Below are 19,167 nucleotides of genomic sequence, written 5' to 3' on the forward strand. Positions count from 1 at the left end.
AAAACACACCACATAAATGAAATTATTTATAAAACAGAAACAGACTTAAAGACATAGAAAACAAACTTATGGTTACCAGGGGTGGGTGGGAAGGGATAAATTGGGAGACAGAGATTTGCGATACTAACTGCTATATATAACATAGGTAAACAACAAGTTTTTTCTGTATAGCACAGGGAACTATATGCAATCTGTAGTAACCTATAACGAAAAAGAATATGAAAACGAATACATGTATGTATATATATGACTGAAACATTATGCTGTACACCAGAAATTGACACAACTTTGTAAACTGACTATACTTCAATAAAAAAAGAAGCAATAAAAAAATAAGTAAACCTAATTACCTCCCTCTCAGAAAAACCCACAAAAAAGTATGTAATACAATAAAAAAAATAAAAAATTGAAAAAAAAATTCCTAATGGATTCCAGCTCTGCCAAGGAGACCATCAGGCTGAATCCAACTGTAGCAACAAATTTGTGAGTTTTTTCTTTATACTTAGAGAAAAAAGGAGAATTTGCACTTTCCACGTGGATCTCCAACATATGTCCATTTTCAGAGTGAATTAAAGAGGAAAATTAAAACTGAGGATAATTTAGGTCTGGTTTAGCTTCGATATGCTGAAAATATGGAAAAGAGAAAGTGCAAAGCTCAATCAATCCTTTTAAGAGCCTCACAGTTTTGCATCTTATGTTGAATACCAAGAGAAGAGGACATTACAGATAATTTATTCCAATGCTCTCTGTCCTACCGAAGAGGAAATGAGGCTTCAGGAGGAGTGGGTGACTTGCCCAGCTAGCGACTGACAGAGCCAGAGTGGAGGGCAACTGCAGGTTCCCTCTGACAGCAACTATCTCCAAGGTGCACAAAAGAGAGCACTGCTGGAGCAGAGGTGAATGGGAGATGGGGTAGGGAGGGGTACCACTGTTGAACATAATCTTATTTTATGCTTAATCTTGTAATCTCATGAAATGTGGATTCCAGGTTAGAAGAGGTGTCCTGACCTCTGGGCCCAGGCATCTCGGGTAGCCTAACACGGGGTGGAGGGAAGGTAAGGCCTGATAATATGTATTTAATTGTTTTTTTCTTAAATCATGAGCAGAAATAGCTCAGAAAACCAATAAAACAGTTTACTTAACAAAAGTGACTTCTATAAAATGTTACATAATTTTGATATAAATACTTCTAAAATTGGCCCAATACCACTAGTACCCACTTCCTTATGTATGGGTTTATGTCATGACAGATATGTTTTTTAATTGGATAGACTATGTATTATAACTAAATAAATTTTAAGTAAACAGAATCTAAATAGTATGTGACACATATGGACATTGTTTTGAAAAAGATAAATCAAAATGTCATAAATGTGTATAGTATATACATTAAATACATTACTTGACATTACATTAAGGACTAATATACACAATTCAGGTATGGGAAAATAATGAGAGCATTAATAGTCTTACTAGGAAACCAGGAATGTAAAGCAAGTGATTTGAACCAAAAAAGTTGTTAAACAAAGCACTGAAGGGTTATCATGTAGTCAATTTTAATTCTGTTCTTTTTTGAATCTTCCAAGAATCTACTCATAAATCACAAGAAATGCCTGTAAATAAATTATATGAAATATCTGCCTAATGTATAAGGAACCACAGGAGAAGATAAATTACTTTCATGTGCCAATGCTACAGCATAAAAATAAGCAAAGGTGAAAAAAAGAGAGAGAGAGAGAGAAGAAGAATGGTCATTGCCACTAGCAGTAAAAAGTATTTGAAAAAGAGAGAAAAGGGGATAAAATTATACCTACCTTTATGCCATAACTTCAACACTGTGCCCATTTATAGCTAAGGCTAAACCGAAATAATAGCATTTTCTTTTCTTTTCTCTCTCTCACTCTGGTGGTGGTGGTGGTGGGGTACTAACTACATTTTACTTCCAGGTGCGTTTCAAGCTCAGTGCCCATAAAGGCCAGGCTGCTTTATTCTACTTCATGGCCAAAGGCCGTACCTTGAACTGCATGTCCATGGGGTCTCAAATCCGCACGATTGATCAGAAGAAAGGTCAACAAAAATTTAGCCTCATAGTTTTAAAAACAATAAAAAGCAATCATTTTCATGTATGAAAAAGAGAACACCAGTAATTTATTTCAGGAGGTTTTGGATATACCAGGATAAAAATGTGTTTTAACTGATATATAAATCAAGTGATTTTAGGTGCAATATGAACTACGTCCAATATTTTTTGGCATTTGACAGCTCCACATAAAAATAAATAAAGAGCCCAGAATGTCAGAGGGGGGCATCTGCAGGCATTCTCAACTGCGGTGCACATGGGTTAGTCATACAATTCTAAGTATTCACGGCTGAAATTACTTAATTTCATGTAATGTCCATCAGTCTTCTGAAGTAATTAACAGAGCTTTAAACTTAATGATGAGTTTTCACATCTGTAACTTCTGAATGCCTCTAAACTGTAATAAAAGATTAAAGAACAATATTCATCCAAATCTAACCTGCAACTAATTAAGTTTAAAAAATAACTCTGAACATGGAATATACAGAAAGTATAACAGCATGCAGCAAATCACAGTAATAATCACTTACATTGAAGATTAGGAACTATGTTTTTAGAGGCAATCTTTTAATCCCAAGTTTTTGGATAACATATTCCTGCTTAATTTAATCAATATTTGCTATACATTTCATTTCCTATTTCTTGAAGTTTGAAATACAACAAATTACAAATATAACACACAAAGAATTGCTTAATCTTTTTCTATTTTCTGTTAGAGACAAAAGAAAAATTCGATGCTTGCATAATTAGTCAGAAAAGCAGACCTTAAAATATATATAAAGAGAAGACGATTATTCTCTCAGTATGTAAGAGATCATTGTAACTATCCCCAGAAGTGTCATTTATGGTTCTCTCCAATAAACACTCCCCTGCTCCACTGAAAAAGTCTATTTAATAACGTCACCTTTCAAAATAAATCAGAAATCTCTCAAGAAAACAGCTACAGGGGAAAAAAATCTCTTTGAGAATATGTTTATAGAAAGAACTTACTATTTTATGGTATTCTGGTCTTCTATGTGCAGGACGAGACATTGTATGCGACGATGAAGGAAGTGTATCAATCTCTGTCCCTTCGTGTTTGCCAGTTTCTCCTTGCTTTAAGATCGGGTGCTACCTCTGCACTCAACTGCTTTTGCTCTTTGCTGAACTGAAGAGAAAAGAATCATAAATAAGACTGTCTTACAGCCATGAATCTTGCCAACAATCAAATGCTGCTTCACTCGTGGGGACGAGTCGTAATCGAGAAGCATAAAAGCTGATAGTGGAGAGTCAGACCGGCGCACAAGCTACTGAACATTCTTTAGCCCAGGGGAGTGTTGGAGTGGTGTTTTGCTCTCGTGCCAAGGCATTGTTTTAAAATCACTAACAGAAACCTTCACAATTCAAGATAGATCCAAATGTTAGCATTATTCAGTCTTTGAATTGATTGTTGTGTGAATTCGAGATAGGATCAGCAATCTGTAGGCACTGAATCCTGGGTTCAAACCTAATCAACAATTGCAATGTGTATCACCTTATTCCCTAACTAACAGATATCACAGATCACTGTATTGAGTGATTACAAAATTCAAATACATCTGGTAACTTTTTTTTCATCAGCAGCAATTTCAAGATATGACAGAATTTGGGTGGTGATATTTTCTTATAAAACTCTTGCTCAAAATGGGTTTTCTCCAGTTTAATAATGCATAACGATTCTGGCAAAGAAAGCAAGCAAGCCCTTAGCTTTTATTTGAAAGTACCCAAGATATTAGCTATTAAAGGCTATCTTTATTTATGCAGAAGTCTAGATACTTGATGTTAAAACAAGAAACCCTCTCATCTTGACAACTGCAGGGTGCAGGGGATCAAGCCTGTTCCAGAAATAGAAGCAGAACACTCAGTTTGAGAAAGCAGCTTCCTATTTCTTGCAGCTTGAGTCAATTAGCCCTCTGTGTTCTGGAAAATTCTTCCTGTAAAGGACTGTATGGTCAGGCCACTCAAATTGGCTGTTCTCTTGATCTCTGTACATCCTCTGCTTGGCCAGTGCCTGCTTCACCTCCACCTACTCACATGACTGGCCTTCCTACGTACTCACCCCAGGCTCCAGCTAAGAGAGTGCTCATATCAAAGGGGTGGTGAGGGGTGTGTCCCTCTGCTGGTTTCCCTGGTAACAAATGAGCCAACCTGACCTCAATTCCCCCTGTAACTGCTGACATTCCTGCTCCCCTTGGAGTGAAGACGGCCACCACGTTCTGCCCACTGTCACCGCGCACAGGGTGTGCTCCAGGACCTTGCTTCAGATATATAAACTCTCCCTCTCCATTAAACCACTGATGTCTCTGTCCCTGACTGCAGGCTCTTTGTTCCGTCTTGAAGCTGGGTGAGTACAGGCCTGCAGGCCTGCGAGGTGCAGCCCGACACTGACAGACTAGGTGTAGTTCAAAGAGCCCAGGAGCATTTGGGAGGCTCAGGCTAAGCTGTTTGCAACCATTTACTGGCTGTGTGGCCTTGGGTCAGCTATTTTATTGCTTTGGCTCAGTTTCCACATCTGGGAAATGGCAATAATAATACTTCCCTCACGGAATAATTGTGATTATCAAAGAAATAATCTGTGCTATAAAACATGATAATGCACTATATAAACACTAGTGACTAGAGACTATATTTGTAGGTGGCTATATTGAATGGCATTCTATGTTCTATGACACCATTATCAGGAATATCAGTTTTGTTCGGTTGGGGGTGTGGGAGGTTTTCCATACCAGATTAATAACACCTTACATTTATATAAACTTTTCAGTTTCCAACACATTTTTCCTCCCCTCCCTTCCAGTTTAATTCAACTACAATCTGTGTAATAGTCAGTACTGTAATCATGGCCATTTTCTAGGATAGGAATGTATCCCCTAAAAGTCAGAGAGGTTAAAAACGTGTTCAAGGTTAGCTGGATAGTTGGCAACAAAGAGGGATTTGGGCTAAATTTGCTGACTCCAAAGCAAAAAATGTTTGTTTTTTTTTTTTCTACTGCACATACTCTAATGTGTTAGAGCAAAATCTTTTAGAAGCAGACTCACAACAGCTACTAAGGTATGGTGACAGCATGTCCCTGGGCCCAGTATGGGGTGAATTCTGAGTTCTGAATGAGAGATCCCTGAGAAAAACAGAGAAGGCCTGCATACTTGGTGGGAAGGAAGTGATGACACAGGAATCTATTTCATAAACTCTAGTGGCTGTGGTATGGTGATATCAGGGCCACTAAGAGAATTTGGGACATTGTGGGTTCATTAGAAAAAGCCAGCTCTTCCTCTGGAGTGATGGGTCACCCCCTCTCCCCTGCCCTTGCAGCCAGGACCACAGGGCTTACAGAAGGAGCCCCTGCCAAGCACCACCCAAGCAAGAGCAGGACCTGCGCAGGCACAGCCGCAGGCACTGGCTGGGACGCTGATTTACTGGTGTTCAGACTATGAAACCTACTTGCCTGCAGCAGCTCTTCTGATCTGAGTGAACCTTGTGTCCCCCAGGCTCTTCTTCTTCTTCTTTTTTTAAAATGTAAAACTGCCCTTCCTGTAAAAGAAAGGAAGCACAGAGGTTATGTTTTAAACAGGTAGATGACATATAATGTCTGCCCTGGCAGCAAACTAGGAAGAAGAGTCATTAAAAATAATGCAGAAAAGAAATTTTGCCTCTTGTATTAAGAGTTCTTTCTGTAGCTGAGGACTGAATTTGGAGCCGAGGTTGGAAAAATGACACATTCTTCAATACCAATATATCTGCACTGCAGCCAGTCAACACAAGTTAGTGGTGAACTGGGCCACTCCCCTGTTCAGGTCCTGTGGGAGGTGGCTCGGCAGCTGAGTAGAGAACTGGGGAGACGCTAAAAGAAGGGGCGTTTACTGATGTGTCAGCTGTATGTGCACCATTTGGATCATCCACAAACTCCCAGGCAAGGCAAAGCCACTTCCAGTTACTGTAACATCTGGTCCAGGGGCTTGTCATCCTTTTCAACTTCTTTTTCTATTTAAGGCTGCTTTTGGTGCTTATTATAAGTGAAATTCTTTTTGTAGAATCAGTGTTAATTTGCTCAGCACTCCTACCCCGCTGAGGACAGCTCTAGCTGTCAGACCTGATTTCCCTGCCCCAGGTACCAGCATATACTCAGTGAATGAGCTGGTGAACCCCTGCTGAGGAATAGACATTTTATGTGTTGAATAGACAGGCAACAACAAGCTACCTTTACCAAGGAGAACATTTGGCTATAAAACCCCAAGGAAAATTGATTACTCATGGATGTAATCAGTTACCATCATTGACAAGTTACATGCTGGTTCTGCAAATGCAGTCATTAGCTCTTTCAACAGTAAACAATAATAAAACTTTAATAAAAGCTTAAGAATTTGTCATCAACAAACTCCTTTACAGCAGACTTTGACACCTCAATAGTGACTTCAATCAATCAATGCTCCATCCTTTCCTATATTGTTCCCTGAAAGAATGGTCTACAATTTCCTCCTCCACTTGTTTTACCCTATTAAATGAATTTTTAAAATATGAAATTATAAACATAAGGAAAATGTAGTACTTACTACCAAGCTTTACTATGTATCCTTCAGGCTTTGCTTTAAGCATTAAAGCAGTGCTGATACAGTTGAAATAGCCTGTACCTTTCTTAATCCTCTTCTTTCCTCCTCAATGGTCACCACTACCCAGAACTTGGTATTTTTTATTTCTATATATGTTTCTAAATCCTGCAGATGTTAGTAACCATAAAGAATACAGACCATTATTTTCTTTTAAGACTTTACATTATGTTTCATACTCCATGTTTCTTACAGCTTGCGTTTTTCTTTCAAAGTTATTTAAGATGTATGTCTATCCATACCTGTCATTCTAGTTATTTTATTTTCACAGCTTTATAATAGGGAGCAGCAAATTTTTCTATAAACGGCTGGCTAATAAATATTTTAGGCTTTAAGGCCATACAGACTCTGTCACAACTACTCAGCTCTGCTGTTGTGGGGGGAAAGCAGCCATAGACAATTCAGGAACAGGTGTGGCTATGTGCCAATAAAACTTTATTTATAAACACTCAGACTTAAATTTCATGTAATTTCCACAAGTCACAAAATATCAAAAAAATTTTTTCCAACCATTTTAAAATGGAAAAATCATTCTTAGCTCTAAAGGCATACAAAACAGGCAGTGGGTCAGTTTGGTCCCTGAACCATAGATTGTCAGTCCCTACTCCTTGGCATTCTATTACCATAGTTATTTAAAATCTGTTTCCTTGTTATTGGACATTAATGCTGAAATTTATATTGTGATCTTGTACATGATCAATGCATTTTGGCAAATGACTAATGGGGAGCTTATAAATATGCTTATTCTCAATTTTTAGGGTATGGAGCACTACATCTTTATCAAAGCTTGCTAATTTGATTCTTTCACATCTTTTATATCCTTTCTAATGTTTACTTGATCAATCATTTCTGATAAAGATATGTTGAAAATATCTCTCCGACTGTAAGAATTTCTCCTTATAATTTAATGTTTTTGCTTTATATATTTCAGTTATGCAGTCAAAAACATACAAGCCAACCATTGTCATATGTCATAATGGATCATTCCTTCCATTAAAATGAAGTGTTCAAAATTAGCCCTTTTGATTCTTTTTGCCTTTAGTTCAGTTTTGCCTTATAATGATATTATTATTATTCCCAGTGATGTATATTTCAGTACCTTTATTTTTCACACTTTGTGTGTAGTCTAGATATGTCACTTGAAAGCAGCATGACTCTATTTTTAATCACTCTGTAGGTGAATTTACCCCAGCTCTGGTGTGGTGGTTAAGAGCATGTACCAGACCACCTGGGGTCCTAGTCCTGGCCTTTTCACTCCTGTCTCTGTGGCCCCGTGCAATTTCCTTTATCTTGACACTCCACAGTTTTCTCATTTGTAAAAAAGCCGAGGATTGTATTAGTACCTCCTCATAGGATTATTACAGGGATCAAATAAGATGCTGTTCTTGGAAGAGTGCCTGGGGTGTAGGAAATACTTGGTAATTGTTAGCTGTTTTAAATTTCGTGTGTGTGTGGTTATTGATGTGTTGGTTTTATTTCTACTATTATTTTCTGTTTTCTTTTTACCATCCTTTTCTCTTTCTTTACTACTTCTTTTCCTGTCATTATTCTCTTTTTGTGTCATCCATTTTGAATGATCTAGGCACTGTATTTCTATTATTTAATAATTATATGTAAAATCTGTATGGCTTTATTGAGATATAATTCATGTACTGTTTGATGAGCTTTGACATACCTATACACCCCTGAAGCCATCAAATCAATCAATGTAATTAATATTTCCATCACTGCTGTATTGACTGTGTTTCCTTTGATTCTTTGTTTTCATTCCTTAATTACAGGGCCAGACTAACAGCCAATGTATTTTATATTTCTTGTGTGATCTGGAATCCATTCTTGACTCACTTCCTTGTCTAACTCTCATACACCAAGTCAGTATTTCATCTGTTCTAAATCAACCCAGGACCAGGCACCAGACAAGCCGCAGTAGCTGCCATGGAAGCCAAAGCCAACTAGAATTGTTTAAATTAGACAACCCTAAGCTGTTTTCCCGGACCTGCCTTGCCTTTCCCACAGAAGCCCCAGGCTTCCCTCTGGCCTATGCTCTCCCTCCTCCTTTCTGCCTTCCGCCCAAACCTGATGCTTCCCCATGTGTCCCGGAGTGGCCTGAAATTCCTCCTTCTCTTGGTAAATATAAATAATAACTTCTTTCAATGGCATTGGCCTTTCTGTGCCATCCACCACTCAGTCAACTACATCAGTTAAAAACTCATGATTCAAACTGATGCAGTCCCCAAAGTTTTCCCACCCCCTGGCAATCCCTCTCTTCTTATTCCTCCTCCCTCATTCCCTAGGCAAGCACTGGTCTGTTTTCTGTTAGTGTAGATTAATTTATACTTTTAAGAATCTTACATAGTCATACAGCGTATGTTCCTTTGAGTGAATTCTTGCTTTCAGAAAGTTATTTTGAATTAATTCTTATTATTGTCTATATCAATCGTTTATTCCATTTATTTTGCTGAGTAGTATTCCCTTATAATGGATATATAACAATTTGTTGATTCACCTGTTGATGGACATTTGTATTGTTCCAAGTTTGCAGCTATTATAAATAAAACTGCTATGGTCATTCATACACAAGTTTTCATGTGGACATAGGCTGTCATTTCTCTTGAGTAAATAACTAGGGGTAAGTGCCTGCATTATATGGCAAGCATATTAAAGAAACTGTCAGTTTTCCAAAGTGGTTGTTTCCATTTACATTTCTAACATCAGTCTATAAGAGTTTCAGTTGCTCTGCAATCCTTACCAATGTTTGGTAATTGGAGACCAATGGAGCGTCTTTTAAGTGTCTTGCCATTTTAGTAGATATGTAGTGATGTTGTATTGTAACCATGGATTACTTTAGTTGTATCTTTTGAAATAAAAAGTAGTTACTTCCACAGCTAATAATTAAAGAAACTTAATAAATACATTTGTCCCTGTCATCATTTTTGGTTCCCATGTCTTTCTGCAGTTTGTTTTTCTTCCTTGCTGAATTACATCCTTTAGCAATTCTCTTAATGAAGGTCTGTAGATGGTAAATTCCTTTCGTCTTTATGTGTCTTTATTTTACTTTGTCTTGAATGATAGATAGTTGAGCTGGTACTAAGCACTTGGAAGACTGTCTTCTAGTTTCTGTCCTTACTGCTCAGTATGCTATCAGTCTGTTGTTATTTTCTGTAGGGTATTTGTCTTTTCTTTCTGGTATCTTTTAAGAATATCTCTTTATTTTTCACAAGCTACAGTTTTACCAGGTGTCCAGATGTAAACGTGTCTTTATGTCCACTGCTCTGAATATATAACACATTTCTGATGTAAGAACTTTCTTTAATTCTGCAAAATTCTCAGTTATTTCTCTTCCAATACTGCCTCTCTGCAGTCCCTTCATTTTCTCTTCTGGAGATCCTATTACACAGATCATAGAGATGCTTAACCTGTTTTCTGTTTTCTTTAACTGTTTTAAAAAATGTATTATTTTATTTCTTTGTCTTTTTATACCACACTTCGGTGAATTCCTTCACATTATGTTTCAATTCCTTAATTATGTATTTAACTATATCCAGTTGAGAGTTTATTTGAAAAGAGAAATTTACATCTTATTCAAGTTTTGTGAGCCCTAGCAAGCTTACTCCAGGGCCTTTTAATAGAAGTTATACAGTAAATATTTGTTGATTAAATAAACACAGTAAACATTTTACATATTTGACCATTTTATTTATAGATATATAACTTTATTAATTACCTAAATATGACATATTTATATGACAGAAAGATACCATATAAGCAAATTTGCAGCTTAACTTTTAAAGCAACACGTTATTGTATTCTGTCAACACAAACACATTTTTATGCAAAGTTAGAATGTTTTTGTTGTGATTTGGCTTTAGGGTTACCCAAGCTTTGTCTTGGAAAAGCTTTTGGGATCTTCTGGCAGAACTCTTACATTACAGATGCTCCAGACAGCTCTAGATTTTGGATTAATCTAGTATTTGATAATTTCCATTATTATTTATGCCATAACTTTATGGTAACAAAATCCTGGACCAGTGCAAAGGTAGGAATGTTCTTTGTTTTGCTTCCAATGCTTTATTTGCTGGTGCTGAGCATTTTGTGTCACACAAAGAAGCACACTGAAAGATGACAGCAATTTGTTTTGCAAGCAAGCCAACCTCTTTACAGTAGAAAGATACACTGAAGAAGTTTCCCCCATCACTCAGGCCAGATGAATCTCTCCTTCAGGTCCCTCCAGCTATAATCTGAGGTGCATTTATTAGTTCAGGAATCACAAAGTACACAAGATGCTAGAATCCTTTAAACACGTGAGGATGTTGGGTAGATTGACACAACCAGTTCAACCAGTAAGATCCCATAAAATGATTATAGCTGGTGGAGTCTAATGATCAGAAAGGGCTACAAGCTGATCTGAGTAAGAGCTTCTCAACGATGAGCCGAGGTCTCAACAATACTGTATCTTCTCTGCAGAGAAGTGGAACTTTGATCAATTCTCTAATTGCTGCATTGACTATTGGTGGCCAACAGCTGTTTTCCTCATTTACGTTCAAATGTCCCTGTCAGATTGGGAAAAATTTCTATTATGGTTCTGCTTTTCTAGTCATCCCTGCCTTAATACTTCTGGTTGCTGGTTATGCTCTGAGGAGCCAGACGTGGACAATTGCCGGTGAGTACTGCATCTGTGTCCCTCCACCGCGGAGAATCAGCCTTCTGGAGCGCAAGCTGGCTTGCCTTCGGTTCTTCAGCATCACTGGGAGGGCCCTTGTTGCTCCTTTAACGTGGCTGGCAGTGACCTTGCTGACAGGCACCTACTACGAATGCGCAGCAAGTGAATTCACATCTGTGGACCATTACCCAGTGTTTCACAACATTAGCGCCAGCAAACGAAAAGAGATCCTAGCAGGGTTTCCATGTTGCAAATCAGCTCCAGCGGACATAATCCTGGTGAGAGATGAAGTTGCTCTTCTGCACAGATATCAGTCACAAGTAAGTTCTTGATTTTTCTTTTCTGCTCTGCTCTCCCATATTAACTATAGTCGCTGGAAACATTTCACATCCCTGCTGCTTCTCATATTCTCTGATTGTAGAACACAGAGTAGACGCCATTCATCAAAGTGATTTCTACTGAGCGGTGACAAAGCTATATTCAGAATTCTGGGCTTTGGAGTCAGCAGACCTGGGTTTGAGTTTTGCTTTGCCATTTATTAACCTGCAAAACCTTATGCAAATTATATAATTCATCCACACTTCACATTTCTGAACTGTATAATGGATATTGGTAGGATCTACCACATAAGGTTGGAGTAATAAATGAACTAATGCATCCAGAGTGCTCAGTACTGTGTTCAGAATCTATATTAAAATGAATTTTAGATATTGTTATTAAAATTATTTTTACTATATAACTAAATTCATCTTTCTGCACATATATATTTTAAAATATGCATTCTTATATATTAAAATCTTATCTAAAATTACAGGAAGCTTAATTATGATTAAAAATAAACTCCCCCCCAAAAAACTCGAATGATGCTTCTAAATTTAGTATCCTTAGATAGGTTTGTATGAGGAGGTGGAGTGAAGAGGGAGGAGGTCCTAAACCTACTGCTCTTACAGGTTAAATTTAAAGATGTAAAAGGGCATTTTTGTCAGTAGAGAAAGAATCATTGGCTTTCATCTGTTTCTCCAAGGGATTTTGGGGGAAAAGCATTTGAAATCACTGCAATGCAGTAAAAACACATTTTTTAAACTACTTATTGCAAAGGCATTTTTTGACCTATCACTTTTCAGCTATTAAAATTTAGAAGTGCTAATGCTGTTTAGTTGAAAAAAATTTACCGTCAACATACAGAATATTGAAATGTTACATCTGGCCTACTTTAAGGAAAATTAGAAATCTCATTAGGAAAGGATTTGCCTCGACCTATTTACACCAGCCTTAAAGCTCTGGCAGAGGAGCTTTGAAAAGTGAAAAAAAAAAATCAATGGGGCAGTTTTAACTTTAAAAAAATGTCCTTGCTTGTAAAACAACTAAGATATAATACACAATGGTAAGCTGCTCCTAAGATCAAAATAAAATATCTTATTTAATGATACACACAATTCTGTGAAGAAACAGTTTTACAGCTCTGAATGCCACCAGCCAGTGGGGTTTTTGATATAGTGATAGAAAAACTAACATTTGAGATGCTTTTGATTTAGTGTATAAATATTTCATATCTTGACTCTAATCCTCATTATTTTAAGACAAAGGTATAATCAACCCCATTTGACAGACGAGGAAACCAAAGCTCACAGAGTTTATAACTTTCATAAGTTAACAGAGCTAATAAATGGCTGACTGAGATATCCAAAGATCATGATGTTTCTATTTCACCAGACCACCTTCTGTAAATACCTTGAACTTCAATCTCATTTGAGGAATGTGTATTATCTTTATGTTGGATTATTCTGGGTTGACCACCAGATCAGATTAAGCTCAAATTCCTTCTCTGCCCCATACCTCTTTCTAAAATACCTTCCGGCCATTAATTTCACCCCCTTTCAATCTACTTTCTATACTCATGCCACAGGTATCACTCTGAGAACTGAGTGATCGGCCTCCTCCTTACCCCTCCCACCCATCTAGGTCCTTCAGTGGTTTTTCTACCAGCCTAAGCACAAATCCAGATTCTTGGCATGAGATACAATATCCTTCAATATCTGGCCCCTGACCATTTTCCTATGTGATTCCTATGACCCTGTGAATCCAAACTTTATGAGGTTATCCCAACTCTTCACACTCTTATTTTTCTGACTTCTTCCCTCATTAGAATTCTCCTCAACCTCTTGCATCTGGTGAACTCCTCTTTAATAATTTAAGACTGAGCATCATCGCCTCTGGGAAGTGTTCCCTAACACTCCTTTCCCTTAAATAAGTTATTTCTCTTCCCTTGTGCTTCCCTGGGCCTTGTATTTATTCATATCAAAAACTATCCTATTTTACCATATTTCTTGGCTTGTTAATTTGTTTCCCTTTTTAAGCTTAAAGACTGCAGAGAGAATGAATGTATCTAAAATTATTCACATATGAGTCCCAATAACCCAGCACCATACCCAGCACATGGTGGGAGGTCAACCTGGGGCTCAATAAATGATAGCTGATGAGTTAATGGGCAACTGAGATGACCTTTCCTCTGCCATGCTGGCCTCTATTAAGTTAAATTATGATGAGTATCACTTCGTAGGTTTTAGCCTCTATAGAGTACAGCTATCCTGCTGTGCACGCTGTGCCAGGCCTGTTGGTGAGTCACAGCTGGGGAAGAGACCTTCACCTTCCAGACTATGGCTGCACGCTGCTGGTTTCCCTGAATCTGTGGACCTCGTCTCTCTCACCCTACATAACAACCACTAAATATTGAAAAAAGAATAATGAAAATGAAAAAAAAAGGATTCTTACTGTAGAACATAGCTGTTTATATCAGTATTTAAGAGTGGAAGAAGTGAAAAGTTGCAAATAAAATCTAGTTCCTTTTCCTTTCAAAGTGTGTTTCAAAAACAAATCATAAAACTGGCCAACAAATGATTATTTGAAGGGAGAGGAAAATGAAAAGAGAAATAATAGGTGTTACACCCTTAGGGACATGAGAGTCTGCTCACTGGCTTTCTTTGGTCACAGAAAAGAAAAGGAAGGAGCAATTCAGGAAGAAATGTCAATGAATACTTGCTGGCACATCATTGAAGACGTGTGACGAGGCCACCGTAATTATCTATTAGACCCTCATCTTCATCACCATCACTATCAAGTATTTATTAAGTGCCCCCCAAATGCATGGACCTATACCTGATAGTTGAAAAGTAGGCTTGAGCTAAAATCAAAGAATGTAGTTTACGTACCATATACAAAGGTAGGTTTTAGTGTCTGCCACTTCAAGAATAGGATTTAGAATCTATTCCATGTTAATGGGTCAAAATCCTTGGTAATCCCAAAACGAAGGTGAAATGGTTGGGCCTATACCCTATGTCATCCCTGCAACCAGGATCAAATGATTAGCACCTGTTAATATGTTAAAGATGAGAAAAACACATTTCTTACCCATATTCTAGTTCTCAGTTTTGTAGGAATCCCTCCTCCCATGGCTGTTTCTTGACTATTTGATATATGGATGTTTTCTGTTTTTCTTTTTTAATAATTATGGGAAGATGCTAGGCTGGATTTTGATCACCCTGGCAACTACTGCTGTCCTAGTCTCCTGCTGTCTGGCGAGATGCTGCTCCCCCCTCACCTCTCTGCAGCATCACTACTGGACCACCCACCTCTGCAATGAGAGAGAGCTCTTTGAAAAAGCGGCAGAGCAGCACTCACGGCTCCTTATCACGCAGCGCATCAAGAAGCTATTTGGCTTCATTCCTGGAACCGAAGATGTCAAACACATTCGTATTCCCTCGTGTCAGGACTGGAAAGATATTTCAGTACCCAGTTTTCTCTGCATTGGTGATAACTTGCAAGGTCACTATAGCTTCCTGGGAGACAGGGTGGATGAGGATAATGAGGAAGGGAAATCAGGAGATATTGAGTTAAAATCTTAATTATAGCACCTTTCACAACTCAGGTTGCTTAACAGCTATTTTATTTCTATGATGATGGAGTTGCAGTGTAATCTCTTCATCTTTTTTTCTCTCTTCTGATATTTGTTTACATAAGCCCATCCTAAATGCTATTTTCAGTCAATTTATCTAATATGTCTTTTTGAAATTTCACTGATGGTCTGACTGGTCTAATGAAAACAATGTGAAATCTGAAGTCATGTCAAAATTTGAATCTTAGTTGTTACCTTTTAGCTATGTAAAAATTAATATCTTTGAGTGCCATTTTGTTACCTGCACATAGTAGCTACCTCACAGAGCTCTTGTAAAGCTATATGTGCTAATTAAATGGGATAATATAAGCAAAGTACTCAGCATAGCGCCTTTCATAAAATAGGTGCCAATAAATGTTACTTTCATCTTCCTCTTTGCAGTCCCTGTCTTCTATCACTGTTTTCCCTGTCTCTAATTTCTGTTTTGTTTTTTTATTCCCCCAATTTCTACCTCTCTATAATATCCAGGAACTTGTCACTGCTTCCTTCTCTTTTTTCAAGCTTAAATATCTGACCTTTTGGGAACTAGGATAAAAGCCCTTTCTAAACTGTTAACATGTAAAGGAGAAGCCCAGTCAAGAAGGTCTTGAGTCACCCTGCCATAATCAGGGGAAGATGATGCATAACGTATCCTCATTAGTGTCATAAATGTCATTGGTAGCACCTCCAGACTAGGAGCATTTTTATAGCTTTGATATATAAAGTTTATTCTAGAAAGCTTCCCCCCTGTGCTCCACCACAGACATACCATGTGTGCCTTTTTTTTTTCTTTTTCTTTCTTTTTTTTTAAATTGAAGTATAATCAGTTTACAATGTTGTGTCAATTTCTGGTGTACAGCATAATGTTTCAGTCATACATATACATACATATATTCCTTTTCATATTCTTTTTCATTATAGGTTACTACAAGATATTGAATATAGTTCCCCGTGCTATACAGTATAAACTTGTTTATTTTATATATAGTAATGTGTATCTGCAAATCTCGAACTCCCAATTTACCCCTTCCTACCCCCTTTCCCCCATGGTAACCATAACATTTGTGCCTTTTCATTATCAAATTGCACCTTTGCACTCAAAATCCACTCTAGGAAGCAAGACTGCAACCTATATTTTTGTATGTCCATTATCTAGAACTCTAAAAAGGAAGACCTATCTAACTTTCACTTCTAATATTTGACAGTTTCCTATTTTATCTTGGCTTTTTTCTGAAATATGTAGTGTCTCATGACTGGTTTTTGAGTCATTCACTTAAACAACTAGTTCATTGGCCAAAATAAGCAAAATAAGAGATTTTCTTTATTTTTTAAAACCAAAATTATGGCTGCTTACTGGGCAATGGGCCAACTGGGAATAGTCAAGCTGACTTTCAAGATTCACTTTCAAGGAGACCAGAGAGCTTGACTGTCTAAAGTGTAGTTACTATCTACTTCTATGCAATCATGGAAGAGTATTTTGTGTGAAATTATGGGTCCCTCAGACTTAATGGAAACGAATAAAAATGAATTTTAAGAAAGCTATCTTTTTTTTAACCAGTAAGAGACACATAGTATAGTACTTTGCTAGGACAGTAGACCTGTTCCTCCCTCCCCATTAGTTACTGGGCAAGTTGGTTAGTCTCTCTGGGACCCAATTGTTTCATGTACAAAATAGGGATAATGATATCTTACCTCCTGGAAAGGAAGGAACTGAACCAAATAAATTCTTGAGGTCCCTTCTAAATCTAATAAGATATTTATGTTCATATGAATACAGGTCAAGAAGTATACAATCCTCTGGAGTGCTCGGAGGCTCAGGTTATTTCTATTGGAAGGAAAATATCACTGAGTTTGACTCTGAGCTTTCTCTAAAGACATTTGCTGCCATTCCACTTTTAAAGGAATGTTAATGTACTGATCTTTTCAAGTAGCCAAGGAAACTTTTTCCACTTTGTCATCTAATTCTATATGTAGTTCTGCTATGGCATCACAAGAGGGATCTTAAAAAAATAGGAGTAAGTATGGATGTAGGGCCCTCGTCTGCCCCTGCTATAAATGAGCTGTGTACTTATCAAAGGCTACCTCCACTTTGTTCTCTGTGGTCTCCTCCAGCTCCAAAATTCTATGGCTTAATTTACCTGAGACTCTGAAGTTCCTCTGTATTGGGACACACTAGTTACATCAGCATTTTATACTATGATCAGGATTATCTTATTAGTTTTCAGTGAATATACTTTGGCATACAGAATAACGTACAAAAACTAGAATACTCTTCAGTCAGATTTTCAGTTAGCAAAATCAGAGTATATGAAGTTAATGCATTGCATCACCAGAAAGAAAGCAATAGTTGTTTGTATATGAACACCAGGAAATTTTCTTTCCACTAGATTCTGGAAGACTTTTCTACATCATTCTCTTTCAGAGTATTACATACAGTTTATACTTTGAAGCACTGAATCATGGTCTTCCACTGTAGATTCTAGATTGTAAGTTTGGCTCCTCTGCATGGCGTCAAGGGCTTTATAGCATCTATATGAACATTTAAATGGTAGTACACATCCTTGAGTTTTATTGTATATTATGTATTTCAAATTAATATATTAAATATCCAAGGTTTTTTTTGTACAGCATAGTCTTCTGTTCTATAGCCAAATAGACAAAACTTTTCCATTAAGAAGATTGTACTTCCTCCCCTTTGTGCTTAATAGATTTATATAATTTTAAAACATATAATTAACATCAATTATGTGCTAATACTACCTTATATTTTGCTACCAAATGCTTCTGGCCACTACATCAAATGCTGTGGTTTGGCATACGTACAGACTTACTCATTTCTTAACTTCAGCTTTGTCAGCTCCCTCATCCACCCACCACAATCCAGATTGCCTCCTTTCCAGGAGACAAATACAATCCCAATGTTCAGATGTGTTTTACTCAGCGTTATGTCTTCCAAAGCTGAATTGCAGAATCATACTTATACCAATCATCTTCTTTATCTCCTTTCTCTGTTCCAAGTCTCCAATTCTATTAAAAAATTCTAATGCATGATTGTAATAAGAAACAACAATGTGATTTTACAAAGAGTTTTCTTGCATTCTGCTTGCAGCACAAAGGGAGATCACATTAATCTTAAAACTTTGAAATATCATGGCTAACCAAAGACTCAGTAGCTATTCACTACCTCAAAATGTAAAGTTTAGAGATATAATAAGTCTAGCAAAATTTGACACTGGTCGCTAAAGAGCAGACGTTGTCAGGCTATCAGAGTAGACAGCTGCACCACTGGCTCCCAGAGGTGTGAGGCACATACCCATAAATGTGAATTCTGGACCAAGGAGCAATGATGGTATTTCCAGAGAAACATTTTTTATTAAATTCCTGACTCGAATTGTTTTTCTGTATTAACCACCAAGTAACAATTAAATTTCTCTAACCTCAGAACTTCGGAAAGAAGTGGATTTCGTCTTGTTTTCTCTGCAAGACGTCTTGTTTTCTGCTGCCCTCCAGTGGTCAGACAGGTAGCTGCACCCATCTGTGGTGGTGGTGATACAGTAGCGGTAAAAATAATGTGTAGCGTTTACGCGTTATGCTAGCTACTTTAAACAAATGATTCCATTTACTCCTTACAACAAACTGGTAAAGAGAGTCACATATTATAAATGAGTTGCTGAAGTGACATTGAATAACATAGAGAACGTGAATTGGTAAAGAGAGTCACATATTATAAATGAGTTGCTGAAGTGACATTAAATAACATAGAGAACGTGAAGGAATTTTGTGCAAAGTCCTATACAAATAAAATGCTTTCTCATTGATATAATTATTTCATTATATAGCTAGTGAATTGTAGTTATCATTGGAATCCAGGCCTATC

The 19,167-nt window shown here is 37.3% G+C and overlaps 2 protein-coding genes across 2 annotated transcripts in view; one reads left to right on the forward strand and one right to left on the reverse strand.

The window, feature by feature from the left end:
• Window positions 1-14,853, reverse strand: part of TRAPPC3L (trafficking protein particle complex subunit 3L) — a 53,605-nt gene extending 38,752 nt beyond the window's left edge. The window contains exons 1-3 of the mRNA XM_031680125.2: window positions 14,569-14,853; window positions 5,537-5,626; window positions 3,071-3,227 (exon numbers count right to left, since the gene is read on the reverse strand). Coding sequence (XP_031535985.1) covers window positions 3,071-3,112 — 42 coding nt within the window. The 5' untranslated portion in view covers window positions 3,113-3,227; window positions 5,537-5,626; window positions 14,569-14,853. The remainder of the gene's footprint in view (window positions 1-3,070; window positions 3,228-5,536; window positions 5,627-14,568) is intronic.
• Window positions 11,068-15,682, forward strand: CALHM4 (calcium homeostasis modulator family member 4). Its single transcript, XM_006205719.4, has 2 exons — window positions 11,068-11,679; window positions 14,875-15,682. Exons 1-2 carry the CDS (start codon window positions 11,125-11,127, stop codon window positions 15,259-15,261), a joined length of 942 nt encoding a protein of 313 aa, XP_006205781.1. The 5' UTR covers window positions 11,068-11,124; the 3' UTR covers window positions 15,262-15,682.
• The last annotated feature ends 3,485 nt before the right edge of the window (window positions 15,683-19,167 follow it).

The sequence above is a fragment of the Vicugna pacos genome, chromosome 8 (assembly GCF_048564905.1).
Source record: "Vicugna pacos chromosome 8, VicPac4, whole genome shotgun sequence".
NCBI lineage: Eukaryota > Metazoa > Chordata > Mammalia > Artiodactyla > Camelidae > Vicugna > Vicugna pacos.

Coding starts and splice junctions, on each gene's coding strand:
- CALHM4 (XM_006205719.4), top strand. CDS start 11,125: ATGAGCCGAGGTCTCAACAATACTGTATCTTCTCTGCAGAGAAGTGGA. Junction 11,680..14,874: donor TGCACAGATATCAGTCACAA/GTAAGTTCTTGA, acceptor AATTATGGGAAG/ATGCTAGGCTGGATTTTGAT.